General features: G+C 38.9%; 1 protein-coding gene across 2 annotated transcripts in view; it reads right to left on the bottom strand.

Annotated features, from left to right (window-relative positions):
• Positions 1 to 4578: 4578 nt before the first annotated feature.
• The window catches only part of LOC129776149 (zinc finger FYVE domain-containing protein 9), a 38351-nt gene continuing 15248 nt past the window's right edge, over positions 4579 to 27681 (bottom strand). The window contains exons 4-8 of one of the 2 annotated variants that reach the window (XM_055781598.1): positions 6071 to 7024; positions 5765 to 6011; positions 5589 to 5709; positions 5372 to 5533; positions 4579 to 5315 (exon numbers count right to left, since the gene is read on the bottom strand). In XM_055781598.1, the coding sequence (XP_055637573.1) occupies positions 5157 to 5315; positions 5372 to 5533; positions 5589 to 5709; positions 5765 to 6011; positions 6071 to 7024 (1643 nt within the window). In that variant the 3' untranslated portion in view covers positions 4579 to 5156. Of the gene's footprint in view, positions 5316 to 5371; positions 5534 to 5588; positions 5710 to 5764; positions 6012 to 6070; positions 7025 to 27681 lie in introns of those variants that run through there. The other variant, XR_008743063.1, reaches the window with a different exon arrangement.

Raw genomic sequence — 27681 nt, 5'->3', positions numbered from 1 at the left:
AAACGACGATATCCACAAATCGACAGAACAAATGTATGGGAAAATGGAAACGCTTAAAGTTTTTATGAATTTTAACCATTTACAAACCAGGGGATTCTAATGTATAGCATATAATATAATATACAAATCTTACGGGATTTCCGATTCGTTTAGTATGTCAATCACCAAAATCCGTTCGCGGCAAAAATAGTTCTTAACCTTAACTTTATTTCATAAAAATGTGACCTGTTTTCTGATTTGGCACCCTTAATGAAAGACGTAGTTCTACGTCAAAAAAATTGCGCCCGAAAAAAAAATTGAAGAAAATACTAAAATCCAAAGTTATCGTTTGCGAAATATTTCAATGATAAAACACTATATATTAGCTCTAAAAGAATAATCGTTCTGATAAAGCATAGCGCTAGAAGATAAATTTAGCAGCGATTTAGAATACCGTTTTATCTTATATTCCGAATATTCTCAAGTTCCCAACACTTCATTTTTGAATTTAGATTTACTAAACTTTTATGTTTTATGTTATAAATAACAGACATTCTTTGAGGTCTTCTTCTTCTTGAATGGCGTTAACGTTCCCTGTGGAACTTTTGCCGTCTCAACGTATGCATTAACTAGCGTCATTTATTAATACTTAGTTGAGATTTTCTAAGCCAAATAACACGCCTTGAATGTATTCCGAGGGGCAAGCTCTAGAATACGCGTGATCACAGTGCAAGTCGAAGGAAATTTCTTTGACGAAAAAATCCCCCGGCCAGAACGGGAATCGAACCCGAACACCCGGCATGATAATGTGCGACGCTAACCACTCGGCCACGGGTGCACCAAATGAAGCCTATACCTCACATTCTTTGAGGTATAGGCTTCATTTTGACATCATTTACAGGTATCAATACAGCCTATAATTTATCATATTAGACATTTGCAAAAAAGTGACAGTCAAATCCAACGATAAAATGTTTGCGTTAGCAAATTCCGTAAAAAACAAGCATTTTTCATTTTTTTGTAGTTGTATCAACTATTTTGTTTGTTGTTTTCATGTTAAGTGCTAGAGAATGTATTAACCTACAATTAAATTTAATTGTAATTTTACCGAAATTTACCGAAAATTTACCGAACTTTAATGTTATGTGATTTTACCGAACTTTAATGTTATGTAAATTTACCGAATTTTAAATTTACCGAACTTTAATGTTATGAATAAATGAATAATCACAACCCTGAAATTCTTTGGGTTATAGCCTTCATTTTAACATCATTTACAGGTATCGATACGGTTATAATTTATAATAATAAGCATTTGGAAAAAAGTGACAGTCAAAACCAATGACAAATTGTTTGCCTTAGTAAATTCTGTAAAAAACAAACATCGTCAATTTTTCAGTTTTTGTAGTTTTTTCAACTACTTTGTTTGTTGTTTTCATGTTAAGTGCTAGAAATGGTAAGAATCTAAAATAAATGGTTGAAATAAAATGGTATCTCATGCAGAAATCTTTATTAAAATTAGTGTTCGGAATAGGAATCAGGTTTCCACGCATGATTCAAATGGCGAACACTTTATTTTAAAATGTGAATTTACTGAACTTTTATGTTATAAATAATTTAATATTCAAAACGATGACATTCTTCGTGTTATAGGCTTCATTTTAACATCATTTACAGATATCGATATCGATATTACGTGGTACAATTTTCAACCAAATTAAAAATATAAGTAAATTAACAACCTAAAACTTCACCGCGGAAAACCATTCCTAAATTGACTACCGAAGTGGCCGACTTCATTGGAAGACCTGTCAGCGCAGATACTGTCCGGAGAGCAGCATACAGGAACATATAACGAAGGCAAATATTCCCCTTCGTTCTTCCTCTTTTCCTTTTTCACGGAGACTTTACTCTTACGATTTCCCCTTCGTTGCTCGTCGATAAGTTGCTCGTTATTGACAGCTCTGTCCGGGAAAGCACACAAACGGACAGAACAAATGTATGCTTCCAATTTTCATCAATTTAAACCATATACAGACTATAGGATTGTAATGTATAGCATATCAAACAAATCTTAGGGAATTTCTAATTCGTTTGGTATGTGAATTGCCAGAATCCGTTCACGGCAAAAATAGTTATAAACGTTAACTTTATTTCATAAAAACGTGACCTGTTTTCTGATTTGGCCCCCATAATGAAAGACGTAGCTCTACGTCAAAAAACGGGTATAGTTTGCTAATGCATGTGTAAACAGACCTGAGGAGTTCTGGAAAAAGGTCTTTTATACGGATGAGCCGAAAACCAATGTCTTTGAATCGGATGGAAGACAGACTGTATGGAGGAAACCTCGCTGCTCCAGGTTCATCATCTTGTTCCCACAGTAAAACACGGCTGCGAAAGTCTTAATTGATCTTCCTGAAACGTATCCTGCAGTCTCCCGTTCTGAAATTCGATCTCCCTCGTGATTACTACTTTCAACAGAATAATGACCCGAAGCAAACTGGCTTCACGGTGCAGGAATGCCTGCTCTATTATGTACCAATCAACTCGAAACACCTCCGGAATCACCGGACTTCAACACTATTGAGTATCTACGGTGGGAAATAAAGAACCATCTGAAGAATAAAAATCCAGGGGACAAAGCGGAACTCAAAACGACGATTACGGAAATCTGGGAGGCACTTCCGTCTACAGTGTTCAGCAATTTCGACACGGCGCTTACAGAAAGTGCTGGACGCCAAAGGGGGACTGATTAGCACTTAACCACTCTTCTTCAAAAATACGACACGAAAACTCGCGACTACCGGTTAAAAAGTTAGCAAATTCGCTAAACCGCGAATATTTTGTCGGACTGGTTTGGAGACTCGATTTTTAGCTTTGAGAAAAGCTTTTTTGGGGAAATGCTGCTACACAAAAACACCCGTCTTTCGGTTATAGAAAACTGAACCACACGCGACAAGATTCACTTCAATTCTGATCTTTATTGTATGTACAATATATACAGTGTGGAATTGCTGCTATTGTTTCACAGCATCTTTAGCGCACACTGGGTGCGGGTGCGTGATTATTGGTTAATGTTCGGAATTTCATTAATTATTTACAGTTTTTTAACAGGGACCATACCAGATATTAGGGGATTGATTTTTTTATCTGTTAACATTTCTTGAACTGATTTTAATTTCCTTTTTAAGAAAAACTCAAACTGTACTCTCAATTTTGCCACGTCTTAGATGGAGATTTTTTATTTGTATATGAAACTAGCTGACCCGGCAAACTTCGTTCCGCCCAAAATTTGTTTTTCATTATCAATACCTTCAAGCATTCACGTTTTCTTACTAAGCGCAAGTTCATGAGTCCAATCGCAGAACTGTTCATTGATTGATCTTCTAATCGACCCCGTTGAATTTACCTTTTACTATAAAATTCCTAGTACTTCTACCAAAGCTCATCATTATAATATCAGATTCTTTTCAGACACAATTCTCGTTCAAGTTTTTTCAACTACTTGCAAATAACATGTTTCTCCGTTACACGGAATAAATATTGATACTGAAAATATGATAGAATAAAGACAGATCCCTCCCCTCTTCTTCCCTTAGAGAGGGGGGAGGAGTGTCTATTCACCATAAGAAAGTTTCGTGCCCCTAAAAATTTTCACATGCCAAATTTGGCTCCATTTGCTTGATTAGTTTTCGAGTTATGCAGAAATGTTTCATTTGTATGACAGCCCACCCTAAGAGAGGGGGAGGAGTGTCCAACCACCATATAAACGTTTATGGATCCATAAAACCTTTATATGCTAAGTTTAATTTCATTAGTTCTCGAGTTGTTCAGCACCATCCCCTCCCCCTCTTTAGAGAGGAGAAAGGAGTGTCAAACCACCAGAAAACATTTATTACTCCCTAAAACCTCCATATGCCTAATTTGGTTCAATTTGCTTGATAAGTTCTTTTTCATTAGTTTGGGTTTCATTTCTATGGAAGCCCGCCCTTAGAAAGATGGGAGAAGTGTTGAACCACCTTAGAAATGTTTCTTTCCCATAAAACCTTCACATTCCAAATTTAGTTCCCCAATCGGGGATGTTTCGACGCTTCATATGGTCAAGTGACATAAGTTCTTGAGCCAACTTGATAAATACGCAAAATACGGCACAATGAGGTTTTGGGAGATGCCCAATTCTTGCCCGCACGAAGCAGCGAAAGTATCGCAGCGTGCAGTTGATTGTTTTGGGTGCGGAGCAGCTTTTTGTTGGCACGAAAACATCCAACAGCAAAAATGTAGACTAAAATTTGGTCACTAAACTTCATTAACTTTATAATTATTGCAATAATCGAAATTCTAATCGGCGAAATTGCATCTCTTCCCTGATTGAAATTTGCTTGATATTCCCTGACATTGTTTGAATTCCCTGATTTTGTAGATTTTTCCAGATAGTCGACACCCTGAATTCTCTAACAACCGCCATAGAGGCGAATGAACTGCAAAGTTTAACGCTTCTTAAAAACAAAAAATCAATCAATCAACAACAAACGTCAACGATCCATAATCTTTGGAATTCTCAATAACTGACTGTGGAAAAGATAGAAAGAAAAAAAAACATTTTCATTGCTATCGCTGTCATTCCTTTATTTAAAATTGCTAAATAAAATATAAATATATTAAGTTGGATAATAGCGATAATAAATTTCCAATAATTCAACTATACATGAAATATTTTTTATAAAGACAAGTTACTCGCCCCTCATCTATCATCTCAACAAAGATTTCGTCTCCTCTGCAGCGCACACAATATCTGTTATTACAAGCGATGTACAGTTCGCGTTGGCGATTATTCTTAACATAATCTCTTAGTACTTTCGTTCAACTTAAGTTACTTATCATTACGATTGTAAATATACTAACACAGGCTTCCGTTCGACCACGTGCGAATCAATTCACTTCCGATTTGCAACAATACGTTATATTATATGCACTTTGTTAATATCGTTTGAGTAACCTAACTGTTCTCATCACTAAAACCCGCTACACTAACGCCTTTCACCCACTAGAGTATCTCTATTTGTTAAACATCATTAGTACAGTGAGATGTGTATATGAATAGTTCCATTTAGGTGGCTGACGCATTCCGACCGTTAAAACACTGCTATAGCGTTTCGTATGGTATATTACATCCACGTTTATTTGTCCAGAATATGAAAAATCAATTCGATGATGATCTGCTGATCTAGGTGGAGGCTATTTGCCTGTCGATTAAGCGTGCCAATTAACTCGTTGTCCAACGCGTTCATATATAGTGGGCCCAATTTGTTGAACTTGCTCCCAGCTTCGTAAGATACCTGGAACGAAGAGAGTTGTATGTTTCCGTCGAGGCATCTTAAAGTAACACACTCACATTCTCAGAATCCAGCATTATTCGTAGCCCCAACTTGAGAAATCCATTTGACGCCAGCAGATCTAGAAAGGCGACCAGTGCAGTACATGCGCTCTTGGCAATCTGTTCTGACAGTTTCGACATGTTGATGGGGTCTCCCGGATGGTTCGACTCTTCGTCTCCCTAAATATTTTGTCCTGAGTATGAAGTTAAGCAAATGTTATTCAAGCAATCTCACCTGGATGATGAAGACTTCCGTCCAGCGGATGATGTGATTGGCATTGGAATAATCAGTCCCCCTATGCACTCTTATACTAGGCACTCCGTTCAAAGGTTTTTTGTCGATGGGCGAAACTACTCTGTAAGCCATAACATATTAATACATGCCAGAAATACCTTTCACTATTTTCCCACCCAATATTGAAGTTCAAATCGTTCTCACTCCACTCGATACTGACTATTTCTTTCTGACTATCGTCACCCTCGGCCGGTCCACAAACAATTCGGTAGTCCTTCATGTTCTTCAACGCCTCCTTGATGGTGCTCATTTTCGCCGGTGGGACTTGAACCATCAAACCATCCTCCACGATGCTACATTTGCCGACCAAACCACTGTTTGGTTTCAACACGCCATTCAGCACAAGGAAGCTCGCACCAGTAACTGAAGAGAAATGTGGCGATAACCAATGGATATGCGATTCATTCATTTATATGCTTTACCTTTTCGTGGTTGACCTTCGATGTTTATAGCCTGTGTAGAATATTGGGTAGCCTCTGGACAGCCTGACTCTGTGTTCTGTATACACACTAGATGGCCATCGGCCACCTTACTGAAATTTCCACCAAGAGCCAAAATCTGATCGTTTGAACTGTTTAACACCTTCATAACTTGCTCATATCTGTTCCTGGGTATGAGGATACTGGTTTTGCGATCTTCTATGTGTATTACCATTCCACGAACAGTCGGAATTGTGTAGGTATAGTTTCTGAAGTCTGCCAGCAGATTGATAACGGTTTGGGCAATTTCGACGTAAACCGATTCACGGTCACGAACGCTCACGTGGGGACTCGGATAATATCTGTAAAGGGCACCTAGCCGCAGCATTAGTCTTAAAGGCAGCACCTTAGCCCAGGGTACCTCCCAGCGATGTACCAGTACACCCACTAGGTAAGGGGCATCCGGTGTAATCACATTCTGCATACACTGATAGGTTGGTCTGACGTACAGGAATCCGCCGTGATTTTTCGAGCCAAGAAAATTTGTGTTACGTGCAGGACTGAAGCCCAGCTCACTGATGGTGCTACCACCGTCCGCGTCCTGAAATATATCATTCAAGTGCACAAAAATGTCCTTCGGAAGCATGAGCGAATCGCCCAACTCCAACAGGATAACCAACTCGTCCTGCCCCACATAGTGCATTCCACACGTCGTAAAATTGATCACAGTTTTATTGATACAACAACTCAACTCCACGATCGTCACCAGCACATGAAAGTTACGCAGCAGCGCGAACGTCAACGTTCCGTCTTTCAGGCTAGCGATCAAAGCCTCGTTGTTGTCGACCTCTGTATGTTTTGTTTCGGTTTTGGATACCTGCTGCAGTATCGGTGGCAACTTGTTCTCCTCCGGAGGTATCAACGATTTTACAATGTTGGAAATCAGCGGGGAACCATCTGGAATGGGGCATGAACAGTATATTACAAATGGGCGCTGTCACAATCGAATTGGAATTGTTTAGTAGCAAATAACTTTCGTACTATTTGTTTCTACCACAATGATCACAAACAGCAAACTCAAGACAACTTTGCTTAGTTTAATACCTTTTTGCTCACTATGAAATTTTTTTAATTTGCTTTTCTTTGATATTCGATTTAATAGAAAATGACGTTCTTTCTTACAGCACTCTAGTACTAATATGGCTCAGTGGCTCAGTGGCATCTCGTGAGTAAATTGACTAGTTGTGCACCTACACGGTGACCCAAAACTTTTACTCAAAATTGCAAAATGGGGGTTGTTTGAAAAAGTCGGTCATCCTACACGCGAAGCTATTAAGGTGGAAACAGAATGCCGCGTTGTGCGTTGCTTCTCATCAGCTTCATCATTGCTTGCGTTTTGTACTAAGACATTCGCCCGACGCAGTCTGTTGATTTGTAATCACAATCTAGCATTCGCGTCACCACTTTTCATGTAAACAAAAACAAAATAAAACGCTCAACAGATTCAATCAACTAGTGAATGTGTAACTCATTTTTTTTAATTACACATCAATTTCCGTTTATTCATCATTACCTTACATATAATAAACTCAGCCGAAGTTTAGTTTGCATCAGTTGCTCAATTTTGCATAAGTAGGAATACATAATAACTTCTTTAGACTTCTATTATACTTATAAATAGTTTAAAAATTGGAACTGATAAAAACATGAACCAACTTCAGAGAGCAGCCCCCGCAGAAGCAGCTATTTATGTTACCCGGAATAATATGCGAGGCGCCGGCTACCGTAGATGATAGGTCATACCTACGAACCAGAACAGCGAGCAGGAGGGATTTTTGATATGCTGATGCGACAAAGAAACCGTTATTATTTTACCGTTTGATTTATGTGTAATGTTACGTTGAAGGCTATCTGCGATGCTGAATTTGAAAAACGCTTTCTCAAAAACGAAGTCAGTTGGTTATTCTACAGTATAACTCCAACAAAATGTTTCCACATTACATTATTGGTGACACAGTGTTTCCTCTAAAGCACAAACTCATGCGACCATATCAAGGTACATGAAAACTTAATTATCGACATTCTCGTGATAGAACAACTATCGAAAACTTATTCGACATCTTGGTTGGAGAATTTTGGGAAAGACAATAGCATAACATCCTCAAAATGCTGAAAAAAGTGTGAAAGTGGCAACGGTGCTTCCCAACTTTTTGAATGCAGAGGGCTGTGAAGGTTCTATGAGATTGAGGAATTACCGTTGTCAAGTTACACTTCTTATAGATTTGTCAACAAATTCAAATAGGAACAATTCTCGGCTTCGCTTCGTATCCGCTACATGACACATTTGCGGGTAATGTTAAAGATAATTAAATTAGTTAACTATGCATAAAACAAAGAAAAAATTGATAACATTGCGTTTTTATTTCATTTTCGCATTTTCATTGTAACAATTGTGATCTTTTTAGGACTATGATCTGTCCAAGAGTTCGGCCTCCAGCGGTCTAGCGGTCTTCTCCATCAATTCGTAAATGTATTTTGCGAATAAATCATGTCTCATAAGTTCTGCTGCATACATTGTTTTCACCATGAACTCCACGTTGCGGAGATCAACAGCTTTGCGCTGCCGTTTGTTCCTTTTCTGAGGAGTTTCGTGGTCACCTCCGGCAACCAAAAAAGGTATTCAACTCAAAAGTTTTTTCGTCGAATTTATCTACACGAGAACCGGTCGTTCGGGGCCATAGTTACTGGCAGTCCTACAATATAACAATTTTGTTATTTAAGACGTTGAGTATCATTGTAGCTATAATTTATATAATTGTAGAGTTATAATTTACCTCCATTTGCGGATGTGCTTTCAAAATCTTTAAAGCTTCAAAATGATGGAACTGCAGTCGGCGCTGATCCTGGAATTGAAGCTTGTGATAACGCATTTATTCCGCGAATATCAGAGCCTCTTCCACCAATCTTTCATCATTCCCACTACAAAATAAAAGCATAAAAACAAATAAGATAAGATGTCCAATTGTTTAAAAAATGTTTAACTGCAACTTACCTCCTTGTTTCACTGCATTGTCTATTATACAGTCGATGTTCATTCGATCTGAGGCATTCGTTTGCTTTCATCAGTTCAATTAGATTTCTTTCAAACTCCATTTTCAACGAATTCAGTTCGTTTAAAATCTTGTTCTTGTTGTATCCACGGATCAGTTGAATGTTTAAAAAAAAAACACATTAACATTGACGCAAGCAGTTTAGAACAAATGTTAGCGTTTAGTACAACGATGCTAATGACGCAACGCCTTATTGTGGGCGACTAAATGGAAACACACATATTTAAAATGAAGTGTCATAGCACAATTGACGCGACGCATAGCGTGGCATTCTGGTTCCTCCTTTACCTCCACAGCTAAGCTCAGCTGCCATTAGTGGTCTCAGTACCAAATTATTACAGGGTGTCGACTCGAAACTCGAAAAAAAATCCCTGATATTCCCTGATTTTCCAGTAATTTTTCAGAAAGATTACAGATGTAAACTATTAATAAAATTTTCGACTAGTTCTGTAGTTGTAGTTCTTAAAACATTTTATTAGCTAAAACAATGGAATTTGTGAACGTCTGTCGATATCTTCCAATAAATGAGTTGTTTGTGATTTTTGATTGAACTAAACAACTACTGAGAAGTGTCGGGAAAGATAAGAAAATAGATTTATTAATACTGTTCAAAGTTATATTAAAGGATGCATCAACACTTGTACAGAACGAGTAGTTTTCGTTTTAATAAACACGAGCCCCGCTTGTACTTGCTGCGCTTCCCATTTAGTCCGCAACAAGAGTATTTGTATAATATCAGTATCGGTCTCCGCTCCCAAAGATATTTGTTGTATAAAAAGAAAATAGGTAGAAATTCGAGTTGAAAGTAGTCACATATAGTAAAACATCCGAAAACAAATATTTTTTTTATATTTCCTTATTTTGTAACAGTCAGTCCCATTTATCAACTTTTTTCTACCGAAAAGCTCAATGTCAGTCCCTAAGGACTGACACGAACCTCAACGAATTAATATCTGCAATTTGATCTGACTTTTATGGACGTCCCAAGAACATTGACGTCATGTAACAATTTATCACCTCCTTCTCTTCTTCATCCTAAAATCTGAGATTCAAACCCATCTGCAGTCTTTTTGTAGTCTTATGCAAAGACTCGTCGAAACCTAAGACAAGACCTGGCAATAGGGGGTCGATTTCAGACCAGTTTTCGGACCAGCAGTTGATTGGTCAAATTTAAAGGGTCACCAATAATATTTGGAAATACATTTCTACATAATGTACTCGTGGTATGTACCCTCACACTAGTTTTCATGATAAAGCATAACAGAAAAACACAATTTCTTGTGAAATACGCAAATATTTTGCTTTACATCATCCAAATACAATCATTCGTAGAATATTTGATACGAAAACATATGATAGGGACGTGAAAACATAGTCTTCAGGCACTTTATCTCATTTGGAAACTTGATATCTCGAGTGGTTCGGTATCCCTGTTGCTCGCACTTGGTCAAAGAGTAAGAAACCAGTTGTCACTTCTTGTCTTAGATCGAAACTAACGACAATGTAATAGCTTTTATTACGCACAACTTCATCGAGCTCAAATTAAGAATATGGGACAATGCCAAACATCATCATAAAGCTCATTTTATCAGTAATTCTCAGCTTTCTAGCTGCTATGATACATTCTTCTCGATGCAACCACGGAGTGATTTTTGACACCTAACTGTTTCCAGACTCCACAGGATCTCAGCTATGACTGTATAGGTTTTAAGCATGAATTTATCGACACTTTTGGAAGAAAAAAAGGAAGTTGTTGGAGTTGAACTGCAGATACTGATTACACAAATAAGTGATCAGTTGCAAGACGAACTGAAGGTGCCTGGTTCGAGTTCTTGTTGTTAGCACGGAACAGTACGCGCATCCTAGTGTCGATCAACCATGACGAAATCTCCTGATATTGCAGCCAAATACCTTGGAGGGTTGTTTTGCCTACTTTTCGTACCTAGTACTCTTATGCATCCTATGTTACTGATAATAGTAATATTTTTTGTAACCTAGAAAACAGTTTATAAAGCTCTTCTCAAGGACTAACTTCACCTAAAGGTAAAAGCAAACAATATGCTGAAAACCTATAGAGTTTCTAGTCAAATACATTTTTTTGTATCTTTAATTTTCTAATTACTGCAATAATGAAAATCATAATTGGCGGAATTTCATTTTTTCCAGGTTGGCGGCAAAATTCCATGATATTCCCTGATTTTCCCTGACATGTTTTGAATTTCCTGATATTCCCTGATTTTCAAGGTTTTTCAAGGTAGTCGACACCCTGGATTAGCTGGAACAGTAGACCAGTTAGATCTTACCCATTGGAGTGAATAGTTCGTGCACGCGCTTATGAGAATTAAACCTTTTTTTCCAAAATACCGTTCATTATATGAAGTCTGGCTATTTTATTTTTCCGCCACCCGAAATTCAGTGAATTCACATATCCTGTTCGAACATTTGGTTCCTCGAATCTGATTTCGAATAAAAGCCAAGTAGGTGAGGCAAGTTATGCGATTGAAGTGGAGTGAACTTTCGGTGTGCCATTGTTGGCTCGTCGTGGACTTATTCCACGCAGATAGAGTCTATTACGGAGGAACATTCTACGATTTGTTGAACCGATAGCGGAGCTTAAGTGGCGGTAGAAACATCAGTGATCCATAAGACCTTTTTCTGCGGAAGCGCACGGAGAGTGATAAGTACTGCATGTCAGCAAAAGATTTATGGTGGTTTGGTGCATGAAAAGCCGACATTGCATGACGAATAACGAATAAACGAAATTGGCTTACAAAACCGAGAGTTTGATTGACTAAATAAATGTTTTCCCTGAGATTGTTGTATATCGTGTTGGTTCACCAATATTTTGAATATTTCCTCCTTCGACTGTCTGTTCTATTGGTTCTCATTATACAATCAACGGTCGTCAGTCAATTATATATGGCACTAGCTGACCCGGAAAACTTCGTCCCGCCCAAAATTTATTTTTCGTTATCACATCCACGTTTTCTGACTAAGCGTACGTTCATATGGGTCCAATCACAGAACGGTTCAGTAATTGATCTTCTAATCTACCTTTTAAATTTATTTTTGACGTAGAACTACGTCTTTCAGGAAGGGTGCCAAATCAAAAAAACAGATCACGTTTTTGTGAAATAAAGTTAACGTTAATAACTATTTTCACAACGAACAAATTCTGATACTTCGCATACCAATGGAATCGGAAATTCTCTAAGATTCGTTTGATCTACTATACAGTACAATCCACTAATGCCTAAACAGTTTAAATTAATGAAAATTGGAAGCATTCTCATTTTACCATACATTTGTTCTGCCGATTTGTGTGCATTCCCGAACAGAGTTGTCAATAAGGAGCAACTGATACATTCGTATCTGTCAACATATCTGGTATAAATAAGCCATCCGCGATTCGAAGCCACACCACTTCTCGTTTGGTGGTCATCGAAGCAACATGGTTGCCGCAGAGCGTCGAGCGGGAGAGGATTGTTTTCTTGTCGGGTGAAGGAGGAGTATGGAATAGAGTTTCTTTCCACAAGGGCCCTTCTCGGGGCTAGAGGCGGAAATCAAAAATAGAATAGAATGTAAACACAGATGCGAGTGAGCTAGCATAACACAACGAGCGGATATCATTAATGCTGATTTCACACACATACACACACAACTCGATACAAGGACAGGAAGCCCTCTGTATCGAGGTGTGCTACGGCAAAGAAGAGCAGCATACGAGAATTTTTTGTGGTAGTGCGGATATGGAAGACTATCCAGAATTTTGGAATATAGATATACAGTGCATTTATTTAGATAAACGTATATTTCATGAAAGTATGCTTTCAAATTCCAGCAGGATAACCTTACTGTTGCATGTTGTGGGGTTTGATCACATCTCAAGGGGAATATAGGAGCAAAAGGGTTCATAGTTTGTGATAGATATTTGAGTTGGAAGGAGAAAGTCTAAAGCGAGTTGAGCCAAATAAGCGAGAAGTACAGATAGATTTCGACTCTACTTGACCCTTTCGAGTCTACTGAAGTAAAAATTTAAATAGTGATAAACGAGTGTATTGAATAATATAATTCCGTAGTTCTACGTCGAAAACTGCGGTTGTGTCCTAGATACAACCCATTACATTTTGATGTAGGACTACGTCTAACCGGAAGATATAGGGGGTGAAATGGAAATCTAGGCACTGAACAAGTAGGAAAAAATGCAAGATTTGGAACGCTTATAACTCGAGCATTTTTCAATAGATCGCAAAGGTTTTTGCATCAATTGATAGGAAATATATCTACGCATCTATCATAACGAATAACATTTCATTTTTCTTGAGATAAATAATTGAATAATTGTGAAATATCAAGCATTGTCAAAATGCACTATGTGCCCATATTTGATTGGTCCATTTTGTGCTCCTCAAATCGTACCGACCAAAACGGGCAACCAGAGCAGCAGCGAAATAGAATGAAGCACGATTGGAAAGGAAAAAGAAAAAAATGAACGAAACATTGGTCGCAGTCTCACACATGCGTAATTCTCGAGCCAGCCAGTCAGCTTAAAAATCCCCGCTCCGCTGCCGTAACGATCATTCTCATTCAAACCGTACACCACATCGGTTCGCATCACAACACATCAACAAGCCAACCCAAGCAGCCATGTCTGGACATGGTAAAGGAGGAAAAGTGAAGGGAAAGGCAAAATCCCGCTCGAACCGTGTTGATCTGGAGTTCCCCGCAAGGGTAGCTAGGCCGAGCGCGTTAGTACCAGTGCACCAGTCCACCTAGCCGCCGTTATAGAGCTTCGGCTGCCGAAGTGATCGAGTTGGCTGGCAAAACTGCTCGCGCTTTGGTTCGGTGGACATCAAGACAACAACAGGCAGACGCAAACGCAATAGCAAAACGGCAGCAGGTAGCAGAAGAAAAAAGTTTGTTCTTTATACAAACTGCTTCAATGGCAAATCCAGAACAAGGCGGCATCGAGGGCGTTCGAAATGGTTTTTTTCAAAACCACGAGTACTAAGTTTTCTAAATTGGAACCATTCCATAAAACAAGGCGCTTTTCAGGGCCATTAAACCTTCCAAAAAAGTGTTTAGGAAATACAGTTCAATGCTTTCTAAAACAATATCCAAAATAATAATAAAACACAAATTGATTTTTTCATAATTTGTTTGCCAGGATCTGATGAGTATGTGAATTTGGCAGTTGTTCTGAGCTTATTGATTTTCACCAATTCTTAAATTGCTTCTAAATTGAAAGTACAGTAATTTACACTTATCTCGACATTTAGCTAATTGGACGGACCTGTAATGCGACATGTTTAGTTGGACATTTTTGTAAACATAGAGTTCGGGGTCCAAATTATGACCCCACATTGAAAGTCAACACTGTACCACTGTCATCGCAAATGTTCAATTACAGGTTAAAATTACCTCCAATCCGATACTGAGTGGTGGTAATGCGACGTGCCATTGAATGTAATTTATTGTAAAATATGTCACAAGCTGGATGGGAAGAATTTTTCCAACTGTGAAAGCTGTGGCGAGTGGCAACAAATCGCTAAACAGAAAGGTTTAGCCGAACAAGATGGGGATATCGAGTGATAACAAAACAATAAACTCTTTAGATTGAAGATAATTTTGTGATCCTGAAAAGGACCCTTTTTAGCCTGCATGTGAATCCAACGAGCGAACAAATCGTAATGAATGTATTTTTTGCCATCGCTCCCTTTTAACGCTCATTCGTTCGTCTCGTTGGACTCGCCCCTCTGGCTGAGTCTGCCGATTTGTCTCTATCCTGTGAGTGTGTACCGCTAGAGTATAAAACACGCGGACCCCAAAAAAATATCTTATTTTCTTTCAAACCGTAAACCCGTGTGGTTGTACGGCATCGGCATCGTGGACGTAACAAAGGAGGATGAGTTAAGGGAAAGGCAAAGTCTCACTCGAACCGTGCAGGTCTCCAGTTTCCTGTTGGTCGCATTCACTATATATGGCACTAGCTGACCCGGAAAACTTCGTCCCGCCCAAAATTTATTTTTCGTTATCACATCCACGTTTTCTGACTAAGCGTACGTTCATATGGGTCCAATCACAGAACGGTTCAGTAATTGATCTTCTAATCTACCTTTTAAATTTATTTTTGACGTAGAACTACGTCTTTCAGGAAGGGTGCCAAATCAAAAAAACAGATCACGTTTTTGTGAAATAAAGTTAACGTTAATAACTATTTTCACAACGAACAAATTCTGATACTTCGCATACCAATGGAATCGGAAATTCTCTAAGATTCGTTTGATCTACTATACAGTACAATCCACTAATGCCTAAACAGTTTAAATTAATGAAAATTGGAAGCATTCTCATTTTACCATACATTTGTTCTGCCGATTTGTGTGCATTCCCGAACAGAGTTGTCAATAAGGAGCAACTGATACATTCGTATCTGTCAACATATCTGGTATAAATAAGCCATCCGCGATTCGAAGCCACACCACTTCTCGTTTGGTGGTCATCGAAGCAACATGGTTGCCGCAGAGCGTCGAGCGGGAGAGGATTGTTTTCTTGTCGGGTGAAGGAGGAGTATGGAATAGAGTTTCTTTCCACAAGGGCCCTTCTCGGGGCTAGAGGCGGAAATCAAAAATAGAATAGAATGTAAACACAGATGCGAGTGAGCTAGCATAACACAACGAGCGGATATCATTAATGCTGATTTCACACACATACACACACAACTCGATACAAGGACAGGAAGCCCTCTGTATCGAGGTGTGCTACGGCAAAGAAGAGCAGCATACGAGAATTTTTTGTGGTAGTGCGGATATGGAAGACTATCCAGAATTTTGGAATATAGATATACAGTGCATTTATTTAGATAAACGTATATTTCATGAAAGTATGCTTTCAAATTCCAGCAGGATAACCTTACTGTTGCATGTTGTGGGGTTTGATCACATCTCAAGGGGAATATAGGAGCAAAAGGGTTCATAGTTTGTGATAGATATTTGAGTTGGAAGGAGAAAGTCTAAAGCGAGTTGAGCCAAATAAGCGAGAAGTACAGATAGATTTCGACTCTACTTGACCCTTTCGAGTCTACTGAAGTAAAAATTTAAATAGTGATAAACGAGTGTATTGAATAATATAATTCCGTAGTTCTACGTCGAAAACTGCGGTTGTGTCCTAGATACAACCCATTACATTTTGATGTAGGACTACGTCTAACCGGAAGATATAGGGGGTGAAATGGAAATCTAGGCACTGAACAAGTAGGAAAAAATGCAAGATTTGGAACGCTTATAACTCGAGCATTTTTCAATAGATCGCAAAGGTTTTTGCATCAATTGATAGGAAATATATCTACGCATCTATCATAACGAATAACATTTCATTTTTCTTGAGATAAATAATTGAATAATTGTGAAATATCAAGCATTGTCAAAATGCACTATGTGCCCATATTTGATTGGTCCATTTTGTGCTCCTCAAATCGTACCGACCAAAACGGGCAACCAGAGCAGCAGCGAAATAGAATGAAGCACGATTGGAAAGGAAAAAGAAAAAAATGAACGAAACATTGGTCGCAGTCTCACACATGCGTAATTCTCGAGCCAGCCAGTCAGCTTAAAAATCCCCGCTCCGCTGCCGTAACGATCATTCTCATTCAAACCGTACACCACATCGGTTCGCATCACAACACATCAACAAGCCAACCCAAGCAGCCATGTCTGGACATGGTAAAGGAGGAAAAGTGAAGGGAAAGGCAAAATCCCGCTCGAACCGTGTTGATCTGGAGTTCCCCGCAAGGGTAGCTAGGCCGAGCGCGTTAGTACCAGTGCACCAGTCCACCTAGCCGCCGTTATAGAGCTTCGGCTGCCGAAGTGATCGAGTTGGCTGGCAAAACTGCTCGCGCTTTGGTTCGGTGGACATCAAGACAACAACAGGCAGACGCAAACGCAATAGCAAAACGGCAGCAGGTAGCAGAAGAAAAAAGTTTGTTCTTTATACAAACTGCTTCAATGGCAAATCCAGAACAAGGCGGCATCGAGGGCGTTCGAAATGGTTTTTTTCAAAACCACGAGTACTAAGTTTTCTAAATTGGAACCATTCCATAAAACAAGGCGCTTTTCAGGGCCATTAAACCTTCCAAAAAAGTGTTTAGGAAATACAGTTCAATGCTTTCTAAAACAATATCCAAAATAATAATAAAACACAAATTGATTTTTTCATAATTTGTTTGCCAGGATCTGATGAGTATGTGAATTTGGCAGTTGTTCTGAGCTTATTGATTTTCACCAATTCTTAAATTGCTTCTAAATTGAAAGTACAGTAATTTACACTTATCTCGACATTTAGCTAATTGGACGGACCTGTAATGCGACATGTTTAGTTGGACATTTTTGTAAACATAGAGTTCGGGGTCCAAATTATGACCCCACATTGAAAGTCAACACTGTACCACTGTCATCGCAAATGTTCAATTACAGGTTAAAATTACCTCCAATCCGATACTGAGTGGTGGTAATGCGACGTGCCATTGAATGTAATTTATTGTAAAATATGTCACAAGCTGGATGGGAAGAATTTTTCCAACTGTGAAAGCTGTGGCGAGTGGCAACAAATCGCTAAACAGAAAGGTTTAGCCGAACAAGATGGGGATATCGAGTGATAACAAAACAATAAACTCTTTAGATTGAAGATAATTTTGTGATCCTGAAAAGGACCCTTTTTAGCCTGCATGTGAATCCAACGAGCGAACAAATCGTAATGAATGTATTTTTTGCCATCGCTCCCTTTTAACGCTCATTCGTTCGTCTCGTTGGACTCGCCCCTCTGGCTGAGTCTGCCGATTTGTCTCTATCCTGTGAGTGTGTACCGCTAGAGTATAAAACACGCGGACCCCAAAAAAATATCTTATTTTCTTTCAAACCGTAAACCCGTGTGGTTGTACGGCATCGGCATCGTGGACGTAACAAAGGAGGATGAGTTAAGGGAAAGGCAAAGTCTCACTCGAACCGTGCAGGTCTCCAGTTTCCTGTTGGTCGCATTCACTGATTGCTCCGCAAGGGTAACTAAGTCGAACGGATTGGTGCCGGAGCACCAGTATACCTAACAGCGATTATAGAGTTTCGGCCGTCGGAGTGCTCGAGTTGGTTGCAAAGCTGCTCACGACAATCAGAAAATCCGCATCAAGAACAGAGCAGCTTCGGTTCGGCGCTCATCAAGGCAACAATTAGTTTCAGTGAGTGGCAAAGTGTTTCTCCGGCACGTCGCATTAAATGTAATTTACTGAACAACATGTCACAAGCTGGATGGGAAGAAATTTTCCAACTATGAAAGCTGTGGCGAGTGGCAAACGCAATAGCTAAACAGGAAGGTTTAACCGAACAAGATGGGAATATCGAGTGATAACAAAAACACAACACCAAAGGTTCTTTTCAGAACCATCAACATATTCATAAAGAGTAAACAGTGAACTAATCCATTTTCCAGGTAGATAGGTAGGTATTCACGTAGGAGAAGAAAATAAAACAATATATTTAATGTATATATTTAACAAAAGCTGTCCCCTTTGTATAGTCCTACGTCACTCCGGTTATGTCCCCGACATTACCCACCCGACTTTTTAGTCATCCAATTTTTGTCCACCAATCCTGCACACACATAATTTCCTTTTGATGTAATTTTACCTTTAGGATAAGGAAATAAGGAATTCATTATCCAGATCTTGTATATTCCCTTCGGAGAATCCTGGAAACGCCTCTAACAGAACGTTAATGCTTGTCGATTTGGAGAAGTTTCTGGGATTTAACATTGCCGCAGTCTTGAGCGTCGGATCATCAAAATCGAATCTTTTTCTCATTTGCCTGACCAGCTCCACGTAGAAAACTATGACAAATACCCTTAAAAGTGATATGTCTTTTGCCATTCATTATTCTGATAGTTTCTTCTGTTGCCATTCCAAATTCAATAGCATTGGACATTGTAACAACGTAATATTTCTCGCAGATATTAGTGAGAATAGCTAAATGTTTCGATAAAAATCTTTCTGCTCTTCATTTAGCATCGTGAATTCTGGGTTTTCAGCCTGGAACAAACGATGTTACTTGCTAAAGCTGTTTGCCATAGTTGACAGCCGTAATGTCAAATAGGTTTCAGCATGGATTTGAATAGAAGTAGTTTGAACTCCAGTTTCAATTTCGATTTCCACTCGATTAGTCAATGTATTTGATTTACTCGCATCTTCAATTGTATGTTCTTTGCTTCTATGTGTTTCTTCCAGGTTAGACGGCGATCTAGATGTACAACGAGATATTTAACTTCATTCGATTGAGGCACTGCAGATCCATTGAACTTGATTTGTGGGCATGTGTTCTGATTAAGCGTGAACGTAACATGGACACATTTTGTTTCATTTCCTTTAATTCTCCATTTTTGAAGCCACTTTTCCACGACCAGTGCTGTGCTGGAGAAGCAATCATAAGCAATCGTTCTGTTTTTGTGACTGTTGAGAATAACTGTGTCATCTGCGAATGTTGTAGTTATTAAGTTCTGCGCGGTCGGAAGATCAGCTGTGTAGATAAGATAGAGAATTGGTCCAAGAACGCTGCCCTGTGGAACGCCAGCATAAATTTCTCGCTCTGTTGATAGAGTTTGGTTATACCGAACATGAAACTTTCTTTCCAGTAGGTAAGAACGCATAATTTCATATACTTGTGGTAGCATATTTTTAATTTTATAAAGCAGTCCTTCGTGCCAGACTTTTTCGAATGCTTGTGCTACATCAAGAAAAAAATGAGTGGGTTATATCTATGATATAACCGCAAGGTTCACGTGGAACTACCTTAGCTTAGCAATCATTCGTTTGTATTGATTAAATTCTTGATTGAATGAAACAGTTTCCAAATTCAATTGAGTTCAATATATTTGCTCTGTGAGTGAAAAAAATGAACAAATGCCGTGTAAAGTCAATTCATTTATTGTGATTGATTGTTCTTCGTTACAAGTAAATTTAATGACGGACCTTTTACGTTTGGTATGATGACTAGAACAAAATATATGTACGGAAGAATTATCAAACGTTTGATGAACCAGCCTAAGTTTTTTGTCAATAAAGACAAAAAAATTATCAAACGATTATTTTATTTTACATCCCAAAAGTGTACATACTTCTCGAATCTCGAATTTGCTTGAAACTGGGAAGTTCATTCGCTTCTAGTGTCTGCACGATTTTCCCAGGTTCCCAAGTTTAGAAGATCATGTTAGGACAGACATATTCCACTCTGCACAAAGGCAAGCGAGGACAAAAGTACTCGCAGTTTGCATTTATTTGCAGAGCCGATTTCCCCAGAAACCTCGGTTTTGAAGTCTGTGTTAGGGAAACACATTTCAATCGGAACAAAAATACCCCCGATTTGTATGATTTCGCAATGCCGATTTCCCCACGCTTCATGGATTTGAAGTCTGTGTTAGGGAAACACATTCCAGTCGGAACAAAAATACCCCCGACTTGCATGAATTTGAAATACCGATTTCTCCAGGCACCTTGGTTTAGAAATCTCTATTAGGGAACACATTTCGGTAGGAACAAAAGCTCCCCCTACTTTCGTGTGTTCTTTTTTTCTTTTTGGCTTCAAGAGGGTTTAAACTTTTCAGTTCACTCGCCTCTAGGCTCTTTCGTGTGTTTGCAATGCCGATTTCACTGCTTGGTTTTAAAGTCTGTGTTAGGGAACATTTTTCGATGAGAACAAAAGTCCCCCTACTTACAAGTATTTGCAATGCCGATTTTCCCAAGGCTGCTTGGTTTTGATGGCTGTGTTAGGGAAACCATAAATCGGGCCAATCAAAACGATGCAGTTAGGGCGTTTAGATAACGCCTAATATTTTACAGTTATTCAATTGTTTATCTAATGAAAAACAACATTTTGTTAGTTGCGATAGATGCGTAGAAATATTCCCTATCAAGTGATGCAAACATCTCTCCTATCCAGTACGAAATGTTCGAGCTATAAGCATTCGAAATCTTTCATTTTTTCCTGCATGTTCTGTGTTTAGGTTTTCATTTTACCCTCCATATATTCCGGTTAGACGTAGTCCCACGTCAAAAAGCAGAGCAATACCCGCGGCCTTCATATACTTTACGAATTTCTTCTTCGGTTCACTTGTTCTATAATGTCATGTTTTGCTCGGAATCCGAATTGATGATTCGGAATCAATCTTTCAATCTCGGGCGTTGATTTTTTTAGGATAATTTTTTCGAACACTTTTGAGAAGATCGGAATAATACTGATAGGTCTATAAGATTCCACTTTCAATGTATCTTTCGCTGTCTTAGGAATCATAATGTTGGTCGAAATTTTCCATACTTGTGGGAAATATCCTATATGGGTCATCACGTTGAAAATTCTCACGAGATGTTTAATTGCGAGGTCAGGTAACTCCTTGATCATATGCCCATTGATGTGGTCAATACCGGCTGAACTTTTTACATTTATATGGTTTTTGATAACATGTCTCACCAGCCGATGTTTGATTTTTATTTTGTTTTGGTTTGTAGCACCAGAAAATTCGAGCGTTTCTTGATTAGGTCCCGATTGATTCGGAGTGAAAACTTTTTGAAGATGGTTTGTGAAAGTTGGTGCTCCTTCATCGTTACTTCTGGCCCAATTCCAGAGGGCATTCTAAACGGTGGGACCTGTAAGGTCGTTTTAGATTCTTAGTTGCCTTACATAGTGAGTAATTAGTATCTTGATTTGGCAACAATTCAGTTAAGTAATTATGGAATTTTTCATCTTTCTCGTCTTATAATAGTTTTCTTAATTTACGTTGTGCCATATTGAATTGGTTTTTAGATTCTGACGATCGTTTGTTTTGCCAGATTCATCTTAGTCGTCGCTTTTCTGCAACTGCTGCTTTTATGTGGGAAGCAGAAACATTTTTTTTGTGTTTCTATGTCTTCATAGGTGGGGTAGCTATCTTCGCAGCATTCTTCATGAGTACACTCAGCTGATTAACTGCGTCCCCGATATGATGGTCGTTATCCAGAGGTAGATCGAGAATGTTAGAGGAGATATATATGTTTTATATTTTGTCCAGTTCGTTGAAAAGTCAGTGAGATTGGATGACGTCTGCTTCACTTCCTTTTCTATGTAGTATTCCAGGGTATTGGTGAGTGATCAGATGATAAGTCCAGAAGAAGCTTCGATCGAATTCGTTTACTGTTAATATTTTTTGTGACAGCGAAATCTAGCAGGTCCGGAAGTCGTGCGAGATCCTCTGGCCAGTGTGTCGGTTCACCGCATGATGCATTGTCATAGCCAGAGTCAGTGATAACGTTGTATTATACGCGACCACGAGTGGTATTCAGCCTTGATCCCCAAAAGATGTAGTTTGCGTTGAAGTCAACAGCGACGATAAATCGATGCCCGTGAGTGAGAAGAAGTATTTCAGTTCCTCCTCCGAAGGGTGGTGGTTCAACGAAGAGTAGAGTACTGTTAGTACTAATTTCTCTGATTTACTCACGATGCACACAGCCGCTGTTTGGATATTTAGAGTACTGTGACGGTGCCATAAATAGTGTGGAATATCTCGTTTGATGAGGACCGTAGCCCCTCCTCTTGCTGACCCGTGCGGGTGATTTGTACCGTAGAAATCATATCCCGTGACTCTGATGTTGTAGTGACCGTCAGATGAGTTTCATTGATGAGAAAAACGTCAATGTCGTGTTGGTTCAAGAATAGTCTAATTTTATTAAAATGGTTATGTATCCCGTTTGCATTCCAATAGCAGATTTTCAAAAAAAGGTATTTTGAACATTGCAGTTTTGGATGAGAAGTTGCTGGCTGCACAATATTTCTTGCATCATTGTTTGCTTTGATGTCATAAGTTGCATAATTGAAACCATAAATGCTCGTAATTGGTCCGCGGGAGGAATTATTGGTGTTGAAGGTTGAGAGAATAGAGCATCCCTATACGATGTGCTAGGCGTATGCGTGAAACCAGGAGGTTGGGGTTTTGGAAGTGTGGCTGTATTTATCGTTGGTTGCAGGGTTGGCTGATGGTTTGCAGGTCTGCTAGTTGCAGCTTTTTGTCGAGATTCTTGCGGTTTTTTCTTTAATGTTATGTATACAAGGCACCCCCTGTAGTTTGCAGTGTAATTGCCACCGCAGCTGTTGCATTTTTGTGCATTTTTTTCTTGAGACTGGGCATGTTTTTGTCTCATGTATGCCGCTGCAGACTACGCAGAATACTGGAGAGTTACAATACCCTTTGGTATGCCTGTATCCTTGGCAGTTGTGATACTGCACAGGACCAGTCCGTTTGTGCGGCTCTTCGAAGGTCACTTCTTGATTTAAAAGTCGAGTGACTTTGTAAATTGGATGCACTTCACCCGGTTTCAAGAGCGGCTGCGGTTTTTTTAAATCGGTTCAACATATTAGTAACCGAAGACATTTCAAAACCCTTGTCGGTTAGAACGTTTTTTATGTCATCGGGGTAAACACCCTTTTCTATGCCATTCAGCACCACAGTTAGACCTTTCCAAGCTTTTAAGCGGTAGGTATAATAGAGAGTTTTTTCCTTCTCTAACGCATTCACAATTTTGCGATAATCGTCAATTGTATTGCACTGCACTTTTAGTTCACTAATATTTCCGCGTTGCACATTGCGGCACAGAAAATTGTTGCATACACATTATCCTCGATAAAGCAATGGTGTTCCTCAAACTTAATCTCATTTGAATTTCATAAATTCATCAGACAATCTGGTTTCATGAAATTTTCTAACACTGTTTTGAAAAGCCACAAAACATAAAGATAGAGATAAAAAAAAAGTCACAGGAGGGTTGTGTCCGAGACACGACCGCATAGTTGACGTAGGATTCCGTTAGGCTTTCTGTTGATGCGAATTTAAATTGGATTAACAACACCTAATCTTATATGGACAGCATATGGAAAATCACTTTCTAATATTTTCTAATATTTCTTCACTTTTCCAATTTTTCTCATTGTATAAACTTTCTTTGGGTGAGAATGAACACAACAAAACAGACAGCTTAGACCAAACGACCCGTTGTCGAGCACACCTTGGTTTTTGTTTATGAAAATTGAAATGAATCGTTTCATGTATCAAGTTCTCGTGTGTGATTGTCCCTATATCCTTATACCCTCTTTTCCTTCCTTTGCGGGTAATTCGTCCCCTTGCTCTACACTTACACTTGTGCCAAATTTTTCACAAAACACGATCGGTCATTGATATGAAATTTAACGAAGCAACCAACATTAAAGTTCCAAATTTAAATTTTATTTGCTAGAATTAATCGTATCACTCACCCTACTTGCAATACAAAAGTGCCCCCAGGCAGCTTGGTTTTGATGTCTCTGTTAGGGAACACATTTCGGTGGGAGCAAAAACTCCCTCTACTTTTATGTATTTGCAATGCCAATTCCCCCTAGGCAGCTTGGTTTTGATGTCTCTGTTAGGGACCCGCCGCTTGTGTCGTCAATTTCGACCAATCAGAAGTTGGTATTTCCGTTAGGGTAGGGGTTGAGATTTTTCAATTGTTCGATAGTTAGTTTCATGACATATATTATTTTCTTCAATATGAAAAATTGTTATGGAGTGCCGAAATCGATTGAAGCAAAAATTTCATCAATCCATCATCGAATGACTGAGCAATAAGCGTTTGAAATTGGACAATTTTCGATTTTCGATTTTCAATTTGTACCCCAATATGTTCCCGAAAGACGTAATCCTACGTCAAAATATGGGTGGGTTATATCTATTATATAACCGCAAGGTTGACGTGGGACTACCTTAGTAATCTTTTGTTTGTATTGATTAAATTTTTGATTGAATGAAACAATTTCCGAATTCAATCGAACTCAATATATTTGCTTTGTGAGTAAAGAGATTGAATAAATGTCATGTAGGGTCAGTTCATGAATTGCGATAGATTATGTTCTTCGTTACAAGTAAATTTAATGACAATCCTGTTACGTTTGGTATGATGCCTAGGACAAAATGTGTGAACGGAAGAATTATCAAACGATTATTTTATTTTACATTTCCCTCTGAGGTTTGCATCTCTCAAGTGTACGTACTTCTCGAACCGCGAATTTACTTGATTTGATGAACTTCAGGCACTCAGTTTCGATTTTGACATGTACGTCGAACGCATATAGTTTAATCAATAGGTGTTATCGCATCAAATGGTTATCAACTTTTTACTTTATCATCAATTGGTATGCGTAGAAATTCAGTGAGCAGAAGATATAAAGGCATATCCTTCAATGCAATCTTGAATAACCGAGCCAAAGCGTTGAGTTCGTACCCGCTTTTGTAATCCGTGTTAGGGAAACACTTTTCGGGAAGCATGCGGGTGCCGAAGTACCCCCGGTTTGCTAGAATCAACAACTTCAACTTCTACTTTTTATACTATAGAAGCTTTAAACTTGATTGTTCATTCGCCCTTAATGTCTGCACGATTTTCCTAGATTCCTATGTTTAGAAGACCGTGTTAAGGAAACATATTCTAGTCCGCACAAAGGCAAGTGAGTACAAAAGTACTTACAGTTTGCATTTATTTGCGAAGCCGATCCCCAGATCCCCAGACACCTTGATTTTGAAGTCTGTGTTTGGCAAACACATTTCAGTAGGAACAAAAATGCGCCCGACTTACATGTATTTTCAATGTCAATTTTGCCACGCTCCTTAGATTTAAAGTCTGTGTTAGAGAATCACAATTCAGTCGGAACAAAAATACCCCCGACCTGCATTAATGCCAATTCCCCCAGATACCTTGGTTCTGAAGTCTGTGTTGGGGAAACATATTTCAGTCGGAACAAAAATACCCCCGACTTGTATGAGCTCCAAGAATTTGAAGTCTGTGTTAGGGGAACACATTTCAGTCGGAACAAAAACACCCCCGACCTTCATGTATTTGCAATGCCGATTTCTCCAACACTACTTGGTTTTGAAGTCTGTGTTAGGGAACACATTTATGTGAGAACAAAAGTCCCCATAGTTTCGTGTATTTGCAATGCCGATCTCCCCAAGGCTGCTTGGTTATGATGGCTGTGTTGGGAAAAGCGTAAATCGGGCCAATTAAAACGAGGTAGTTAGGGCGTTTAGAGATAACCCTTACCATTTTACAGTTAATTATTTATCTCATGAAAAATAACATCTTATTCATTTCGATAGATGCGGAGAAATATTCCCTATCAATGAATACAAACATCTTTCTGATCCAGCAAGAAATGTTCGTGTTATAAGCATTCGGAATCTTTCATTTTTTCAGCATGTTCTGTGTTTAGGTTTGCATTTTACCCCCCCCCCTATATACTCATGTTAGACGTAGTCCCACGTTAAAAAATTGATTGCAGCTTTGCGTCTAGAGAATTTAACTTAATGTAAGATATATACAAGTGCGAACCGGAGAACTATCATGACAGAAAACTTTGGCATGGAAATCAGTATATTTATTACCAATAATGTAAAGAGTACAAAAATCAGGAAAAATCAGGATCATTTCAGAAAAATCAGGATAAGTTGAGTGTTCGTCAGGATATCAGGGAGCGTGCTGAAAAGTCTGGGAAATCCTGAAAAATCAGGAAGGTTGGCATCTCTGACCGCCACTAAAGAAAGCCAACAGGTGGCCGACGGCTGTAGGATTTTAAGCAACTTGAGTTCCAAAATTTTCTGTATTACCTCGAATTTGTTTGTCATTTTTTTAAGTTTCATGAAAGCTTTTATGATCAGCAGCAGCACCAAGCGATACTGTGGCTTAATAGTCGTCATGTACCCTAATATTGCTTTGTTCAAATGTAAGAAATTTCATACGCGGGGAAAATCTGTACCAACCTGTACTTTTTGACGAAAATCCGTACCTTGTACCGTACAGAATCTGTACCAAAAATAACGAAAAGAACTGTACCTTTTCAGATAAATCTGTACGTGTGGCAACACTGCCTGCACGTGCTAAGCCAAATGTGCACGAAACAGACACTAATACATTGATAATTCACTAGAGCGTGTGAGCGCCGCTCTATCTGTACTTTTATATACGACCTGGTGCACAAAAAAGCACGAACTGATGTCGATGACAATATAAATCATTGGCGCTAAATAAGCATTCAGAGAGCTGGTGTATAGAAGCACCTTACGCCAAGCGCGTCGATCCGATTGCGAGTCTGAGGCTTGTATAGCTCTCTTAGTTCGGGTTGCGGGAGCGTAGAATAAATAGTAGGAATAGAAACTAATTACGTTATTCTGGTGCACTAGTGAATGAACGCGGACTGGGAGAGTCGTATGATTTTCATACTTTCCATACGTTTCTTTCATTGAACTATAGTCCGTGCTGATGAGTATAGTAGGGGCGCTTCGCATTTTTTTTCTTTTTAAATATCAGGTTGTGCAGTGCATGAGGTGAACATATGGACGAGACGCCATTGATATATGGTTTTTGAACAATGATTCGCCTTAAAATGTAAATTTGTTCGAGCAAATTAAACTACACAACTT

The sequence above is a fragment of the Toxorhynchites rutilus genome, chromosome 1 (genome assembly GCF_029784135.1).
Source record: "Toxorhynchites rutilus septentrionalis strain SRP chromosome 1, ASM2978413v1, whole genome shotgun sequence".
In the NCBI taxonomy this organism is placed as follows: Eukaryota; Metazoa; Arthropoda; class Insecta; order Diptera; family Culicidae; genus Toxorhynchites; species Toxorhynchites rutilus.
Note: the sequence above shows the minus strand (reverse complement) of the source record. Positions and strands in the feature narration are given on the sequence as shown.